This window comes from Pongo pygmaeus, chromosome 16, assembly GCF_028885625.2.
Source record: "Pongo pygmaeus isolate AG05252 chromosome 16, NHGRI_mPonPyg2-v2.0_pri, whole genome shotgun sequence".
In the NCBI taxonomy this organism is placed as follows: Eukaryota; Metazoa; Chordata; class Mammalia; order Primates; family Hominidae; genus Pongo; species Pongo pygmaeus.
In genome coordinates, this window is record NC_072389.2 from 67,800,668 (window position 1) to 67,815,623 (window position 14,956).

Below are 14,956 nucleotides of genomic sequence, written 5' to 3' on the forward strand. Positions count from 1 at the left end.
CTGTGCCTGCTCCTGCAGAGTAGCGCTACCCCACAGGCAGAGTGCTGACAATAGCAGCTCAGGGCAGTTTTGCAGTCATATTTATATCCACTTTTAATAAAATGCAGATTAAGGAGTGACTTATGCAGAAATTTCTAGGGAAGGGGTAGTAACTTTTGGGTCATTGGATCATTGCGTGGAAAGGGATGGTAACTCCCAGGTGTTGCCATGGCAATGGTAAATTGACATGGCGTATTCGTGGGCATGTCCAACTGAAAGTTGCTTTCACCCTGGCTGTGTCTTAGCTAGTCCTCAGTCTGATCTGTAAGCCCTGTCTCCTTCACCTCTATCCTGTTGTGTCTGTTTCTGTGTTCAAATTTCCACTTTTTATGAGGACAACAATCATATTGAATTAGGGACACCCTAATGATCTCATTTCAACTTGATTCTCTCTGTAAAGACCCTATCTCCAAATAAGGTCCCATTCTGAGGTTCTAGAGCATTGGACTTTAACATATTTTTTGGGATGGGAGGCACAGTTCAACCTGTAACACAAATTGTCAGACTGCCTTCTGTCTCAGAATCTGCATCTGACATGGAATGCTTGTTAGTGAAGTTACCTTTACAGGCCAAGGGACCCTAATTGTGGAATTCCCTTAAGTAAAGTCAACAAAGCCAGCAGGTGCAGAATTCCACAGTTCCCTTAATTGTGGAATTCTGCACCTGGTGATTTTGTTGATTTTACCTTTTATTAAGGCCTTGCACATTGATTACTATCATAATCCTGTGAGGTATTATTATTACTACTTTGAGGAAGCTAAGATGTGGCAAGGCTTATATACTAAATAGTAGGTAAATTTGACGGAAGCTCAGATCTCCTCAGTATCATAGGTTTCTCCCTGTAATACCAGTGAGTCTCAAACCTTGATATGCATAAGAATCTCCTAGGCAACTCATTAAAAATACAGATTTGGGAGGCCCTATCTGAATCAGAAGCTCAGGTTGCAACCACAGAATACATATTTTTATTGTTTCCCCCGGATATTTCAATGAATTCAAAGATATGAGAACAAATGTACCCTATCTTGGACATAATTTAGAGGGGAAAAACCACCATCACCACCAAGTTTTCATTTGATTTTTGTTAGCTGGCTTGCATCAGCATCCCTAGGAGATGTCATGGAAAGGTGCTTACTGGGCTGGGCGCAATGGCTCATGCCTGTAATCCCAACATTTTGGGAGGTTAAGGTGGGTGGATCACTTGAGTTCAGGAGTTCAAGACCAGCCTGGCCAACATGGAGAAACCTCATCTCTACTAAAATACAAAAATTAGCTGGTGTTGTGGCAGGCACCTCTAATCCCAGCTACTTCAGAGGCTGAGGCATGAGAATCGCTTGAACCCAGGAGGCAGAGGTTGTGGTGAGCTGAGATCATACCACAGTACTCCAGCCTGGACAACAGAGTGAGAGAGTGAGACTCTGTCTCAAAATAAATAAATAAATAAATAAATAAATAAATAATAAGGATAAAAGAAAAAGGTGCCCACAGGAGTCGGGGGCATTTCGAACCTTAGAGCCCAAGGGGATTGTCTTGTACAGTACCCCTGCCACCATAGTTGTGAGCAAGGTCTGAGCTCTTTGTCTGCCCACACCATGCTAATTGTCCCTCAGTTAGTGGAAAATAAATCTGGCTTGAACTTTCTGTGCTACACAGATGTACCTTGTACCACAGTGGAGTGGCGGGTGGGAGATAAACTGAGAGGGTGTGGCCTTATATAAGTCACTGCGTGCCTTATCAAAACAAGGCAAGAAAAAAAAGTGATTATTAAGTATTTATTGTTATTGTTATAAAATGTGTTTGTATTAACTAAAGTGTGTTCGAGCATGCACAGTGCAGAAGAAACACCTCTATAAATTTTTTAAAACAGGGATGCCTGGGCCCCAGCCCCAGAGATTTTCTTTTAGCAAGTCTAAGATGGGCCCACAAAATTCTGAGCTGCTGGTCAGGGGACCACACTTAGAGCAAGCAGCCCAATATTAATGCAATATTGTCACTGTATAGTTCAGCTTTTGATATTACAATGACTGTCTCTCTGAATAATGAGACTATTTATAAGCTTTGGCCACTAGCCTGTAGATTCTAACCCATATTCAGGACCAATATCCAAATTATTTCACCATATTAACTTTATTGTAGTGATTATATAGTAAAAGACATGGTCTCTTAGCTAGGGTTGTGTTTCTTAGAGTGTAGTCTTTGGATCACCACCATCAGTATTACCTGTGATTAAGGTTAAGTATTGTAACTGCCCAATACCTGGAGATTTTAATTTGGTGGTCCAAATTAACTGTATGGTCCAAGAACTTGTCGTTTTCTTTTCTTCTTCTTCTTTTTTTTAATTTGTAGAGACTAGGTCTTGCTTTGTTGCCCAGGCTGTTCTTGAACTCCTGAGCTCAAACAATCCTCCTGCCTTGGCCTCCCAAAGTGCTGGGATTACAGGTGACAGCCAGCATGCCTGGCCCTTATTTTTACTTATTTATTTATTTATTTTTTTGGGACAGGGTCTCACTCTGTCTCCCAGGTTGGAATGCAGTGGTGTGATCTCTGCTCACTGTAACCTCTGCCCTCCAGGTTCAAGTGATTCTCCTGCTTCAGCCTCCTAAGTAGCTGGGACCACAGGTGGCGCCACCATGACTGACTGTTTGGGATTTTTTTTGTAGAGACTGGCCATGTTGCTCGTGGCCAGTCTCTAACTCCTGAGCTCAAGCCTTCCGCCTGCCTCAGCCTCCCAAAGTGCTGGGATTACAGGTGTCAGCCACCGCGCCTTGTAGTTTTTATAATCAAAATATCCTTAGGTATACTGAAGTTTAAATGTCACTGAACTAGGGTTTGGAAATCAGTCCTGCTTTTTACCAGAAGCCAGTCACACAGTAGGGTTATAAATACTGTTAGATTGTTTATATTGGCATTTGTTTCCATTTTTTTCTGGCTGTTACAGGGTCTCATTCTGCAACAGAGATGTAATCTTAATAGATTGTTAGCTTTCTATTTGAATAACCATTCCCCTTCTCATTTTTTATAAAAACTCATGCAATTCATTTTATTTTATTATTTTTTTTTTTGTAGCCCAGAGGTCCTTTTTTTTTTTTTTTTTTTAAACACCTATAATGCCATGAATTCATAGGGAATAGGTTCCAGCAGCTCAGGCTCCTTCCCGTTGGTTCTCACAAAGTGTGCTTCTCTGGGTGGAGCAGGCTGGCGCTTTAGTTGAACCCAGGTGCCTTTCTCTTTGGCTTCTTTCTTTTTCTGATCATTTTCCTTCACGCGTTTCAGGAAGCTATCTCGGCTCTTAGAGTGCTTGATGTGCTCAATACGCACATTAATTCTCTTGGCAAGAATCTTGCCCTTAACTTGTTTGTTTATCACAATGCCAACAGCGTGCTGGGTAACACTGTAGACTCTTCCAGTTTTGCCATGGTAACACTTGTGGGGCATTCCTTTTTGAACAGTACCCATTCCCTTGATGTCTACAATATCACCTTTCTTATAGATTCCCATATATGTGGCCAAAGGAACAACTCCATGTTTTCTATAAGGACTAGAGAACATATATCGGGTGCCTCTCCTCTTTCCCTTTGTGTTCGTCATTTTGGCGAATTACTGGAAGATGGCGGTTCCAGCCGAAAGGTGCAATTCATTTTAAGATAGCCTTTTATAAAGTTATGTTCGTTGTCAAAGTAAATTCCTTTGGAGCATTAATAGTATGTGAAATATATTTTAGATTTTTGGAGTTAATTCAAGGAGGCTTTGTGGTTTTAAACTGCACAGATAGTTAGGAATGACCATGGTTGAAATATATGTATATTCTTGGACTCTGCATGCATATTTCAAAAATTGGTAAATGCTTTCATATGGGAGGGGGAGGGTTAGGAGGAGATACTTTATTAATAGAAGAGATTCAGTTGTCTTGACCAGTGTAATAGATCTTGGTATTCTAAGTTCCGTGCTTTGCAGATGTTTCCACAAATGAATTTTTTCCCCCTAAAGACAAGATTTTTAGTTCTATGTTCCTCCTTCTGGGAAAATGAGGAACCTTTACTTTTAGAAATGGGAGCTAGGGCCAGGCGCAGTGGCTCACGCCTGTGATCCCAGTACTTTGGGAGGCCGAGGCAGGTGGATCACGAAGTCAGGAGTTCAAGACCAGCCTGACCAACATGGTAAAACCCCGTCTCTACTAAAAATACAAAAATTAGCCAGGCGTGGTGGTGCGCGCCTGTAATCCCAGCTACTCAGGAGGCTGAGGCGGGAGAACTGCTTGAACCCGGGAGACGGAGGTTGCAGTGAGCCGAGATCGTGCCATTGCACTCCACCTTGGGCGACAGAGCGAGACTCCATCTCAAAAAGAAAAGAAGAAAAAAAAAAAGGGGAGCTAAAGTTAATTTTGTGTCTTTGGGTCATATATACTCACAACATTTTATATAATGTATTCTTGAAAAGTTAGAGATAAATAAAGTACTTTAAAAACTGCAGCAAGATTTACATGCATTTGTCAAAATTTATAGAACTGTATCCCTAAAAAGGATGAATTTTACTCTACATAATTATACTTTAATAAACCTGATTTAAAAAAAGGTATCGGGGAAGTTGTCACTTTAGCCATGCTTTTTGTGAATTAGTTTGCAAAGTAAAGATTCCTTTTGTGAAGCAGGTATTCCCTCAAGGACCCCTCTCTATTTCATACTTGTTTGAAAACTGTTCTTTGTGCATTCTCTCCGTTAGTGCTTAGTGGGCTGGGTAGAGTGGAATTGGTGCAGGGCTACTGAGGGATGGGCGCAGCCTCTTATCCATTACTCTTAGTCATTTCTTTCTTAGAACCACATCTGGCACGTGTGGGAGTTCACAGAGGTTTGGGGGATGAATTAAACCATCAGATTGATGAAGAAGCCGAGGTGCAGAGAGCGAAGGGGCTTGTTCAAGTATGATGATAAGGTTGCGTAAGTGGGAGGAGAGTCCTTTGGTCTTCTGACTCCTAGGCCAGTGCCCTTCCACTGTGCATTCTCCAATGCATAGTGTATCTTGTAAATTCATGTTTTATAGTTTGGGAGTCTTTTAAACCAGGGTACATCCATGTGCTTGCTGTGGTTGTGGAAGCAGCCTATTCTTGTAGAAGAGCCCTGGCTTTGGAGTCATTCATCAGTTTGACACATCTTTTTCTGGGTGTCTACCAAGTGCATGGTGGATACAGCCTGAAACAAAACAGACCTGAGCCCTGTCCTCATGGATAGCACAGTCTGGAAGCGTATGTGTGGACCGAGGCATTAAAACAAACCAAAGAGGGATGAATGCTGCAAAGGTCACAAACATGCTGATGTGGGAACCCACCACATAGTGGCCATAATTTAGTGTGACCTTGGACAAGTCACCTAACCACTGTAAGCCTTAGTGTCCTCATGAGTAAAACGTGTACATCATCCCCAAGTAATGAAGTTACTGCAAGGATTTAGTAGATGATGGATGTAAAACAGATAGTTCATACTCCTGGGCACATGGTAATTAGATGTTATTCCTCCTTAGAGAGTGTGAGTAATGGATGTGTGTGTGTGTGTGTGTGTGTGTGTGTGTTTTGTTCCCATGCTGCATTGGCCCTTGTAGGCAACCTCAGGATAGAAGTTTGATATATATATTTTTTTCTTTTGGGTCATCTTAACAATGGGGAGATATATTGGAGGGCTCTGCGGGGTTTTGCCCATTGAGGTTGAGGTTGGAGCAGAGCTTTCTAGTCAGGGAGCTGAATTACGCTAACAGGTGAGCTGAGATAGTGAATGATGCCTTTAGTCCTCTCTCCATTCCTCTGGGTCTGCCAGGACTTAGGCCCTACTGACATGGTAATTTTTCAAGTACGCCAGAACTTGTAAAAGTTTGGGAGATTATTCATCTCTCAAAATGGGGGCCCTAGAAGCAGGGGCTAGGCTATTAGATTTTAAGTTAACTAAAGAGAAAAATGGAAAGGAGACAAGGGGACCCACGGGTTGTGTGGGAACTTTAGAAGAGGGATGTGGATGAACTAGTTCAGGGTTTCCCAGACTTCTCTGATGATAAGATTCATCTGAGTACTAACTCAAAGTAAATTTACACAGCTCGCTGGGCATACTCTGGCGTATTTAACAGTTAGCCCATGTAATTCTTACCAGGGACATTTGGGAAACACTGGGTGAGATCATAAGTCTCTTTGTCCCTGCGATTTAAAATTGGTCTGTGGACCAGCAATGTCAGCATCACCTGGAAACTTGTTGGAAATGCAGAATCTTAAGTTAATCCAGACCTACGGACTCAGAATCTTCATGTTAATCAGATCCCGAGGTGAACTTGTATGCATACTAAATTTGGGGAAAGGCTTGCCTAGAGGACTGGGACACCTGTCAACATTTGAAACCAGTAAGGTGGTGGTAACAAGGGCTGATAACCTTTTTGAGGAATTGGAAGAGATGGAGGTCTGGGATTTGAACTTAAGTTTCTGTCTCCAAATTGAGTGCTCTACTCAAATCCTCTTGACCCTGTGGTCTTTCGTCATCTCTGATGGCAGGGTGCTAGCTGTCCTTCTGTTAATGTTGACCCTGGAAGAATGATGCCCAGGGAGACAGGAGCATGTATTTTTTGGCACGACTGGGACCACCCAAATGTGTCACAATTCTTGACATCCATTAACTCTGTCAGGACACCTTCATCCTGTCCCTGGGTAAAGACTTACATTCAAATGTAAGAGTCAGCAACTTTGAGTTGTTGAAGATCTGTGGAGGTTTACATCATACCAGCAGTGGGTCCCTGAAAAAGTTGTTATATTTTTGTCCAAGGGCAGGATCAGATGGAGTACAGTTTTTCTAATGCTCCCCTAGACTCTTAAATCCTCCTTCTCTAAGCACAATGTCAGAGGAAATACCCTGCGAGTCACTTGCCAAATGGCTTGAAATAAGCGTCCGTGCACATTTCCGAAAAGACAATTAGAAGCTTATTTGAGGAACTAAAGGCCTGCTGTGCTAGACATTAGTTGGAGAGAACTCAGTGCCAATTTGGGAAACTCTTCTGGGGGCTCTTTCTCATCACAGCCCCTGTTTGGAGAAGCTGAACTAGAGAAGTGGAGAGACTGCCAGGCTTGGGAGAGTGGAGGATAGGGAGGAGGGGAAAAGGGAGTGATGTGCCCTTGAGAAAAATGAACAATGCCAATGTCTCCTCCAGGGAGAATTGAAATCTTTGCAGGTAAAATCAAGTGGAAAAGGGAAAGTCATTATAAGTTCATCAACACTTGAATCGTATTGCTAGTTAGCACTGGTATCCTGGTCTTGGAAGGCTCTTTAGAAAACTGAGCCCTCATGAGGTTAGTGCCCTGCCCAAGGTGACACATGGGGTTAGATATAAAGCCTGATCAGAATCCAGGGATCTTATTTAGTCCATGCACTGCCCCTTGTGCTCTGCTGCCTTGGAAGATGCTAAGAATGTAAAATTACAATGATTGGATCCAGATGTGCTGGCCCTGCCCCCACCCCCAAGCTAACATAGTGGGTTTTATTGCTAGTCCATCTGAAATGTACAAGGCATAAAGATCAGGAAAGAAAAATCTCAAGCCAGTAAATATCCCTATCGTTGGGGATGCTATACCCAGCTGTTTCTCTTGGCTTGACGCACCAGATAGAGCGACCTACGGAACACAGAACAGGGAAAACCTCTGCACTGTAAGTGGCAGGATGTTTGTGTTCAAAGTCATGGCGTGAATTTATATGCTATTGCCAAGGTCTGCGGGGACAGGTGCACACTAAGTTTTTAAAATTAAATTTTAGAAAGGCTGAAACTTTTCAGCGATTCTTGTAGCATGAGTAGGGGATCTGAAAGGACTCCATTGCAGAGGCATAGGGTGGATAGAGGCATTTTCTGTGATGAAACACCAGATTGCTTGTGCAGAAAATCTGAAGCCTTTGACGTTTTTGTTGCACAGTTCAGCAATAGATTACACATTGTCTTGGTTAAAAATGGTTTAATGTGTATGCCTATTTTATCTTTGTCCGCTAGATTGAGTTTTGAAGGCAGGAACCAAGCCCTTTATTTATCTGGCAGTCTGAGGGTAAATGATTGGAGCCATCCGGCTGCAGTGGTCAAGGGAGATTGCCTTGGGAAGTTGAACTTGAGCTAGAGGCCAAGTGCACTGAATTTTGGTGTCTTTCCATGTGGTTTTGGCTGTGGCAGCCAGGCCATTACAACTTCATAATCATATGTCATATTGGTTGAACTCAGTGAAGTGTTAGCAAAAAAAAATGTATATATATATAATTTGAGAAATTAAATCCTTTTAGATGATAGTAGGAGCAAGTAAGTGGTTTAATTTGAGGTTTAATTTGATTTGAGAATGTGGGGGAGGAGAGTGAGCCTATGCTTTGATTTCAGTGGTAGAGCACTAGTGTTCCAAGGGGATTGTGTTTGAGAACCGGTGGGCTTAATCTTGCCACTGAATCCAGTAAGAAGCTAGTTTGTCCTTCAAGTAGCGGCTGAGGTGCTGTGTTCAGCAGGCTCCTCAAAGTGTAGTTCAGGACCAGTGGCAGCAGCAGTATCACCTGGGAACTTACTACAAATGCAAATTCTCCAACCTCGCCCCCAACCTACTGAACCATACGCTCTGGGCTGGGGCTCAGGAACCATTGTTTTAACAAGTTCTCAGGGGTGTTCTGCACACAGAGGTTTGAGAACCGCTGTCATACAGTATGTAACAGCAAAAGTGATTTGGACGTTCAGTCTAGTGGGTCATTTCCCAAAGCATTTTATGTTTGGTTGCCTCCTTGTCCTGGTAACACAAGCCAAGTTGATGGGGGTAAATAAAGTTAGATTTCCACTAGTGCTTAGTAATAATTAATGACAGCTCCAAGGTCTGGCTGGACGGAACCCTCGAGTCTACCTCCAACTTGGCTGTAAAAGCAGACTCTGGTTGTGACCCAAGGAGGAGTAAATAAAAGAATTTTTCCTCTCAAGGATGCCTTTTAAAGTTTTTATTTATTTATTTATTATTTATTTAATTATTTATTTATTATTGAGATGGAGTTTTGCTCTTGCTGCCCAGGCTGGAGTGCAATGGCGTGATCTCGGCTCACTGCAACCTCTGCCTCCCAGGTTCAAGCAATTCTGCCTCAGCCCCCCAAGTAGCTGGGATTACAGGCGCGCACCACCATGCCCTGCTAATTTTTGTATTTTTAGTAGAGATGGGGTTTCACCATGTTGGCCAGGCTGGTCTCAAACTCCTGACCTCAGGTGATCTGCCCACCTCAGTCTCCCAAAGTGCTGGATTACAGGCGTGAGCCACTGTGTCAAGGATGCCTTTGATAGTCATGTTCCTGTTAGGGACAGAGATGGACAGATTTCTGGGAGGAAAGGGTAGGAGAGGTGCCCGAACTGACTGACAGCCGTGCAAGTTTCTTCTGAGGAAGTGTAGCAAGTGGCAGGGCTGAGACATGCATGTGGATGTTTTTCACCTGTGTTCAGCTGGCTGCATGATAGCCAAAATATTTGATGAACATTCTGCTGCTGAAAGGACTTTTTCATTGTAACAGTTGAAATAGAGCTCTCTGTTTAAGAAACATTTCCTGGTGGAACAAATGATTCCAACTGAAACAAACTAAATGTTGAGATAGGATTTACTTTGACTTTGAGGGGAAAGAGGACAGCTAACAGTGCCCATTCATTCAACTCCTGCTTGCTGCCCCATTCTGGGGAAACAGCAGCCCAACAAAACAGGAGTCCCGCTCTGCTGGGGTGACCCAGAGGAAGGGGCCCGCTGCCAGGTGCTCCTGGCACAGGGAACAGTATGTTCCAAGGGTTGGGCCAGTGGGCTCACGGTCGCTGGGACTGTTTCCTCTGTTTGGAATTTGTGGTCTTTGCAGTGTGTGAGGCTGAGAGATTGTCACTAAGCTACGTTCAGAGGTCCACGTGTCAAGTTTTAGGATCTCTGAGTTGTGGGGGGTGGCCCTCCATGTCCATGCAGTAAATCACATCATAAAACTTAAAGGGACCCTATTTTAGTTGAAGATGTAATTGGCTCAAAACTAATTTAAAGGGAGTCAGGTCTGGGTGGAAGCTGGGATGATTCTGTGAAGAATGTTGGGGAAATATAAATTAAAAACAAAGTTGGCTGGGCACAGTGGCTCATGCCTGTAATCCCAGCATTTTGGGAGGCCAAAGTGGGAGGATCGCTTGAACTTAGGAGTCTGAGACCACCCAGGGGAACATGGGGAGACCCTGTCTCTACAAAAATTACAAAAATTCACCAGGCATGGTGGCACATGCCTGTAGTCCCAGCTACTCGGGAAGCTGAGGCAGGAGGATCGCTTAAGCCCAGGAGGTCAAGGGTGCATTGAACTGTGATTGCCACTGTATTCCAACCTGGGTAACAGAGCAAGACTCTATCTCAAACAATAAGTAAGTAGATTAATTAATTAAAAACAAAACCCCTCTTCAGTCCAGAAAACCTCTCCACAAAGGTAGAAGAGAAAGAACACAATCTTATTATTGGCTAAGCTTTAAGCCAGAAGTGATGTGTATCACAGGCAATCTGCTAAAGGAATTGCAAAAAGGGAAAGAAATATTGCTCTTTTGTGTAGCTAAGTAGATACAACTCATTTTATTTATGTTTTCAAGATTAAATTGCTAAATTTGTCGTATCTTTGAGGCTGGAAGTAGGGTTTGCAATTTGGAGTCAGGTGACAGCTGAAGTTAGGCTCATTTCCTGCCCAGAATATAGCATTATCTTCCTTGATGTTACATATCAAAGAGATGACTCTCAAGCCATTGTGAGAGAGGCTTATTTAGCATTTGGCCTGACAGGAGCCGCCCTGCCCCTTTGCCCAGAGGAGGGTGGCTTGAATGTCTTGGAATTCAAGGCTTGCTCTGAGCTCATGAAGGCTCCTAGAAGACCGGGCTCTGCCTGCAATAAGGGTGTTGACCTTTGATAATTACCTCCCCTTGCTGGCCTCAGGATTCTCACCTGAAAAATGAGGAGCTGGACTGGAGCACTGTGATGCCATGGCATGGGGGCTCTGTTCCCCTTCCCATTTCCCCAAGCTGCCAGTTCTCCTCTTCCTATCTCCAGAACATCCTGGCCAGCAGTGCCCAGTGGCTCAGAAGCCTAACAGATCTATTCCGCAGATCATCGAGTTACAGAGCAGCTTTTGGAGCTGACGTCGGGGAGTGCTGTGGAGATGGCATCAGGTGTTGGGGCACCCTTTGGCAAGGTCACCTCCTCCTCCCCAAGGCATGAAGGTCTCTGGGGACAATTCTGCATCTGATAGTTGTCTAGTCCTTGCTCTTCCTATCTGGCTTATTCTGCCTCTATAATTTTATTTAAGTCATTTAATTTGCCTGTCACCCTCTCCAGCGTGCTTCCTTCAGCATCTTTGTCCCTTCTTTGCTCTCCAGTAAGAATCAGGGAAAAATCTTTGTTTCCTCATCGGCTTCTTTTCTGGGCTATCTCTAGAGGAAGCGGTAAGGCTTTACATGCTTTTTAGACCAAGCGTATTATGCTTCCTCTCATGCCAGAAGCAGCTTAGAAAATTGCTTTACCGTGTCCTTATTAAGGACTTTCCAAGAAACTTTGAGTTAAATGACAGTGTTCACATATAGAAATGCCCTTTCAGATACTGCTTCAGTTACTTGATTCACCCTTCAATTACTGGATCAGAAAATTGTTTTCCCTGCCTGATTCAGCCCTCCTGTGGGAACCTCATACTTTACATCTGAGTTCAGGAAGAACTGAACCGAGTCTGCAAGGAAGTTTGTGAATTTAGAGCTAAGAAAAGCTTCTGAGGGCTACAAGCTCTGGTGGTAGAGATTACGTACTCTACTTGACTCTCAGCCACAACAGTGCCTATGGATCAGGGGGCATTGAAGTAGCACCATTGGAGGAATTATGTATTCATTGGGACAGAAATGTAAAAGCTAGGCTTGTCAGGCCTTCCCCTCCCTTTTACCGCTCTGGTCCCTTTTCCCATCCCACATTCACTTTCAGACCAGGGCGTGGTTGTCCGAGTGCTTGGCTTTGCCACCTCTGGTCGCTTGCCCCCTGGCCTGTCTTAAGTTCTACCTGGTATTTAATGTAGAGAGGACACACGTTGCTTTTTCCCCGCTTATCCTTGGATCCTGATGTGGCAAGCTGAGGAAGGAAGGGTCTCCCTGGGAATAGCTGTGGACAAATTCCCATTGTGACTAATCTCAGATTCTGTATCTACTAAATCCACTTAATATGTCACCTACAAGATGGTAGAGACCAAATGGTTCAGTGGATGTTGTATGCTGGGTGCAGTGGTTGACCCACAGTGGGGGCTCTGGGAATCTGCCTCCCCCGCTTTCTCTTGGTGAGTCCTCTCTCCCAGTTGTGCCTGGTACAGTCCCACTCATCCTTAAGACACAACATTGCAATGGTAGACTGTTCTAGAATCAACACAAATCCCTCATGATTTTGTCCTTTGAGTTGCTCTTATAGCTTCTGATAATTAAGAAAGGAAAGCATTTGGTGTGGAATAACTTGGAAAGAGAAATCCTTAGACCTCTGTCGTCACTGCCCAGAATGGTTATTGAACACTTGAATTGTGGCTGGTGGGACTGGGGAGCTGAATTTCTGATTTTATTTTATTCAAATTTAAAACTAGTTATTGGAAAATGTCTCATGTGTCCGTATGAAGAGACCACCAAACAGGCTTTGTGTGAACAACAAGGCTGTTTATTTCACCTGGGTGCAGGCGGGATGAGTCCGAAAACAGAGTCAGCAAAAGGTGATTGGAATATCATTAGTTCTTATAGGTTTTGGGATAGGCGGTGGAGTTTGGAGCAATGTTTTGCTGGCAGGGGATGGATCTCACAAAGTACATTCTCAAGGGTGGGGAGAATTATAAAGAACCTTCTTAAAGGTAGGGGAGATTACAAAGTACATTGACCAGTTAGGGTGGGGCAAAAGCAAATCACAATGGTGGAATGTCATCAGTTAGGACTATTTTCACTTCTTTTGTGGATCTTCAGTTGCTTCAGGCCATCTGGATGTATACTTGCAGGTCACTGGGGATATGATGGCTTAGCTTGGGCTCAGAGGCCTGACAGAAAACTTTTACACATTACATTTGGAATAACTTGGGTATGTGAATCAGCTTTTTCAGCTATAAATGTTATGAGATCGAAATAAAGATCAAGCACTTCCGATGAAGATTTAGCATTCAGATTGAGATATGTGCTGTAAATGTAAAATACACACCAGATTTCAAAGGCTTGGCAAACAAAAAAAGAATATAAACTATCCCACTAATTTTTATATTGGTTACATGTTGAAATGATAATATTTTAGATATATTGAGTTAAATAAAATATATTATTAAAAGTAATAAGTTCACATGTTTCTTTTTGTTTTAAAACGTGGCTACCGGAAAATTTAAAATCACATACACAGCTCACATTATATTTCTATTGGACAGTGCTGCCTTAGGCCTTGGCCTGTCTAAAACTGGCTTAAAGGCCACGAGACAGCTGTTGGTGCTGGAAGTTCCTGGAGAGTGATGTTTTCTGGAGTCTTCCTCAGTGATCTGCCTACATTATGTATCAGAGCTGCCACTTACAAATAGGAACTATTGGAGCACCCTCCTGACCTTAATATGATACCTCCGGGAGCAAGTTGGAGAGAGCACCTTTTTCTAGAAAGGTTGCACTGAAGAACCTTTGAAGAAGAAAGGTTAGAAAATTGCTTTACCTCTGAAGAAGCAGCGGTCTTTTTTTTGGGTGGGGGGAGGGGTTGATGGGGACAGTCTTGCTCTGTCACCCAGGCTGGAGTGCATTGGCTCGCTGCAGCCTCGACCTGCTGGGCTCAAGCTATCCTCCTATGTCATCCTCCTAAGCAGCTGGGACTACAGGTGCACCCTACCAGACCTGGCTAATTTTTGTATTTTTAGTAGACCATGTAGCCCAGGCTGATCTCAAACTCCTGGGCTCAAGCGATCCTCCCACCTTGGCCTCCCAAGGTGCTGGGATTACAGGCGTGAGCCACAGTGCCCCTCCTGAACTCTATTTCTTGACAACCCACGGGGCTCCTTATCCCTGTCAGGTTTACTTCCTCAAAGATAGGCTTCTGCCAGGGCTCTTTGAGATTCCCTGTTGATCCCACTTTGCTTTGTTCTTATTTCTTATGTTAGGACCTCAACTGAAGAACAATAACACCAATAAGCCTTATAAAACTGGGAAATTAAAAGTGCTGACTCACTTTATAGCAGACTTGCTGAAAGCTGTGTGGTCTAGAATTTAATGTATTCATAGTGGAGTGGTGGGCTGGCATCAACTAATGGAATTGTATTTAAAATTTTTAAACGCTTAATTTAAAAGATAAGACTGTTTGTGTTAAGTATTTTCAATAGAATTTCATGTCATTTTGGATGGTAATGATTAACCAGTCCAGAGTTTTCAAAAATTGACGTTATGTTAATAGGTGATTAAGAAAACATTCTTGGAGCACCCCTGTGTTACGTAGATATCCTACCTGCTGTATTTTTTTTTCTTTTTTTTTTTGAAATGCAGTGTCGCTCTGTCACCCAGGCTGGAGTACAGTGGCGTGATCTCAGCTCACTGCAACTTCTGCCTCCTGGGTTCAAGCAATTCTCCTGCTTCAGCCTCCCGAGCAGCTGGGACTATAGGCGTGCCACCATGCTCGGCTAATTCTTGTATTTTTAGTAGAGACTGTGTGGCAGGCCAGGTCTCACTAACAACTATTTCAGTACTGAGTGGTTAAGTTAAATATTAAAAGCCAATGACTTTATACAAAGCCTGGGATGTAACAAAAGCCCATCAAGAGTTTTGCCTAGGCCTTTCCTGGGCCTTAAAGCATGACAAAATAAGGAAGGAATTCTTAACAGGACCCATTTAGGATTAAATAAGCTTTATTGTGGGTCTGAAGAAACTCCCCAGGCCTCCACAA

General features: G+C 43.3%; 2 protein-coding genes across 7 annotated transcripts in view; one reads left to right on the forward strand and one right to left on the reverse strand.

Moving 5' to 3' along the window:
• Positions 1-14,956, forward strand: part of TLN2 (talin 2) — a 449,658-nt gene that overhangs the window by 15,886 nt on the left and 418,816 nt on the right. The window lies entirely within an intron of this gene.
• Positions 3,142-3,652, reverse strand: LOC129013854 (large ribosomal subunit protein eL21-like). Its single transcript, XM_054450586.2, has one exon. It carries the CDS (start codon positions 3,625-3,627, stop codon positions 3,142-3,144), a length of 486 nt encoding a protein of 161 aa, XP_054306561.1. The 5' UTR covers positions 3,628-3,652.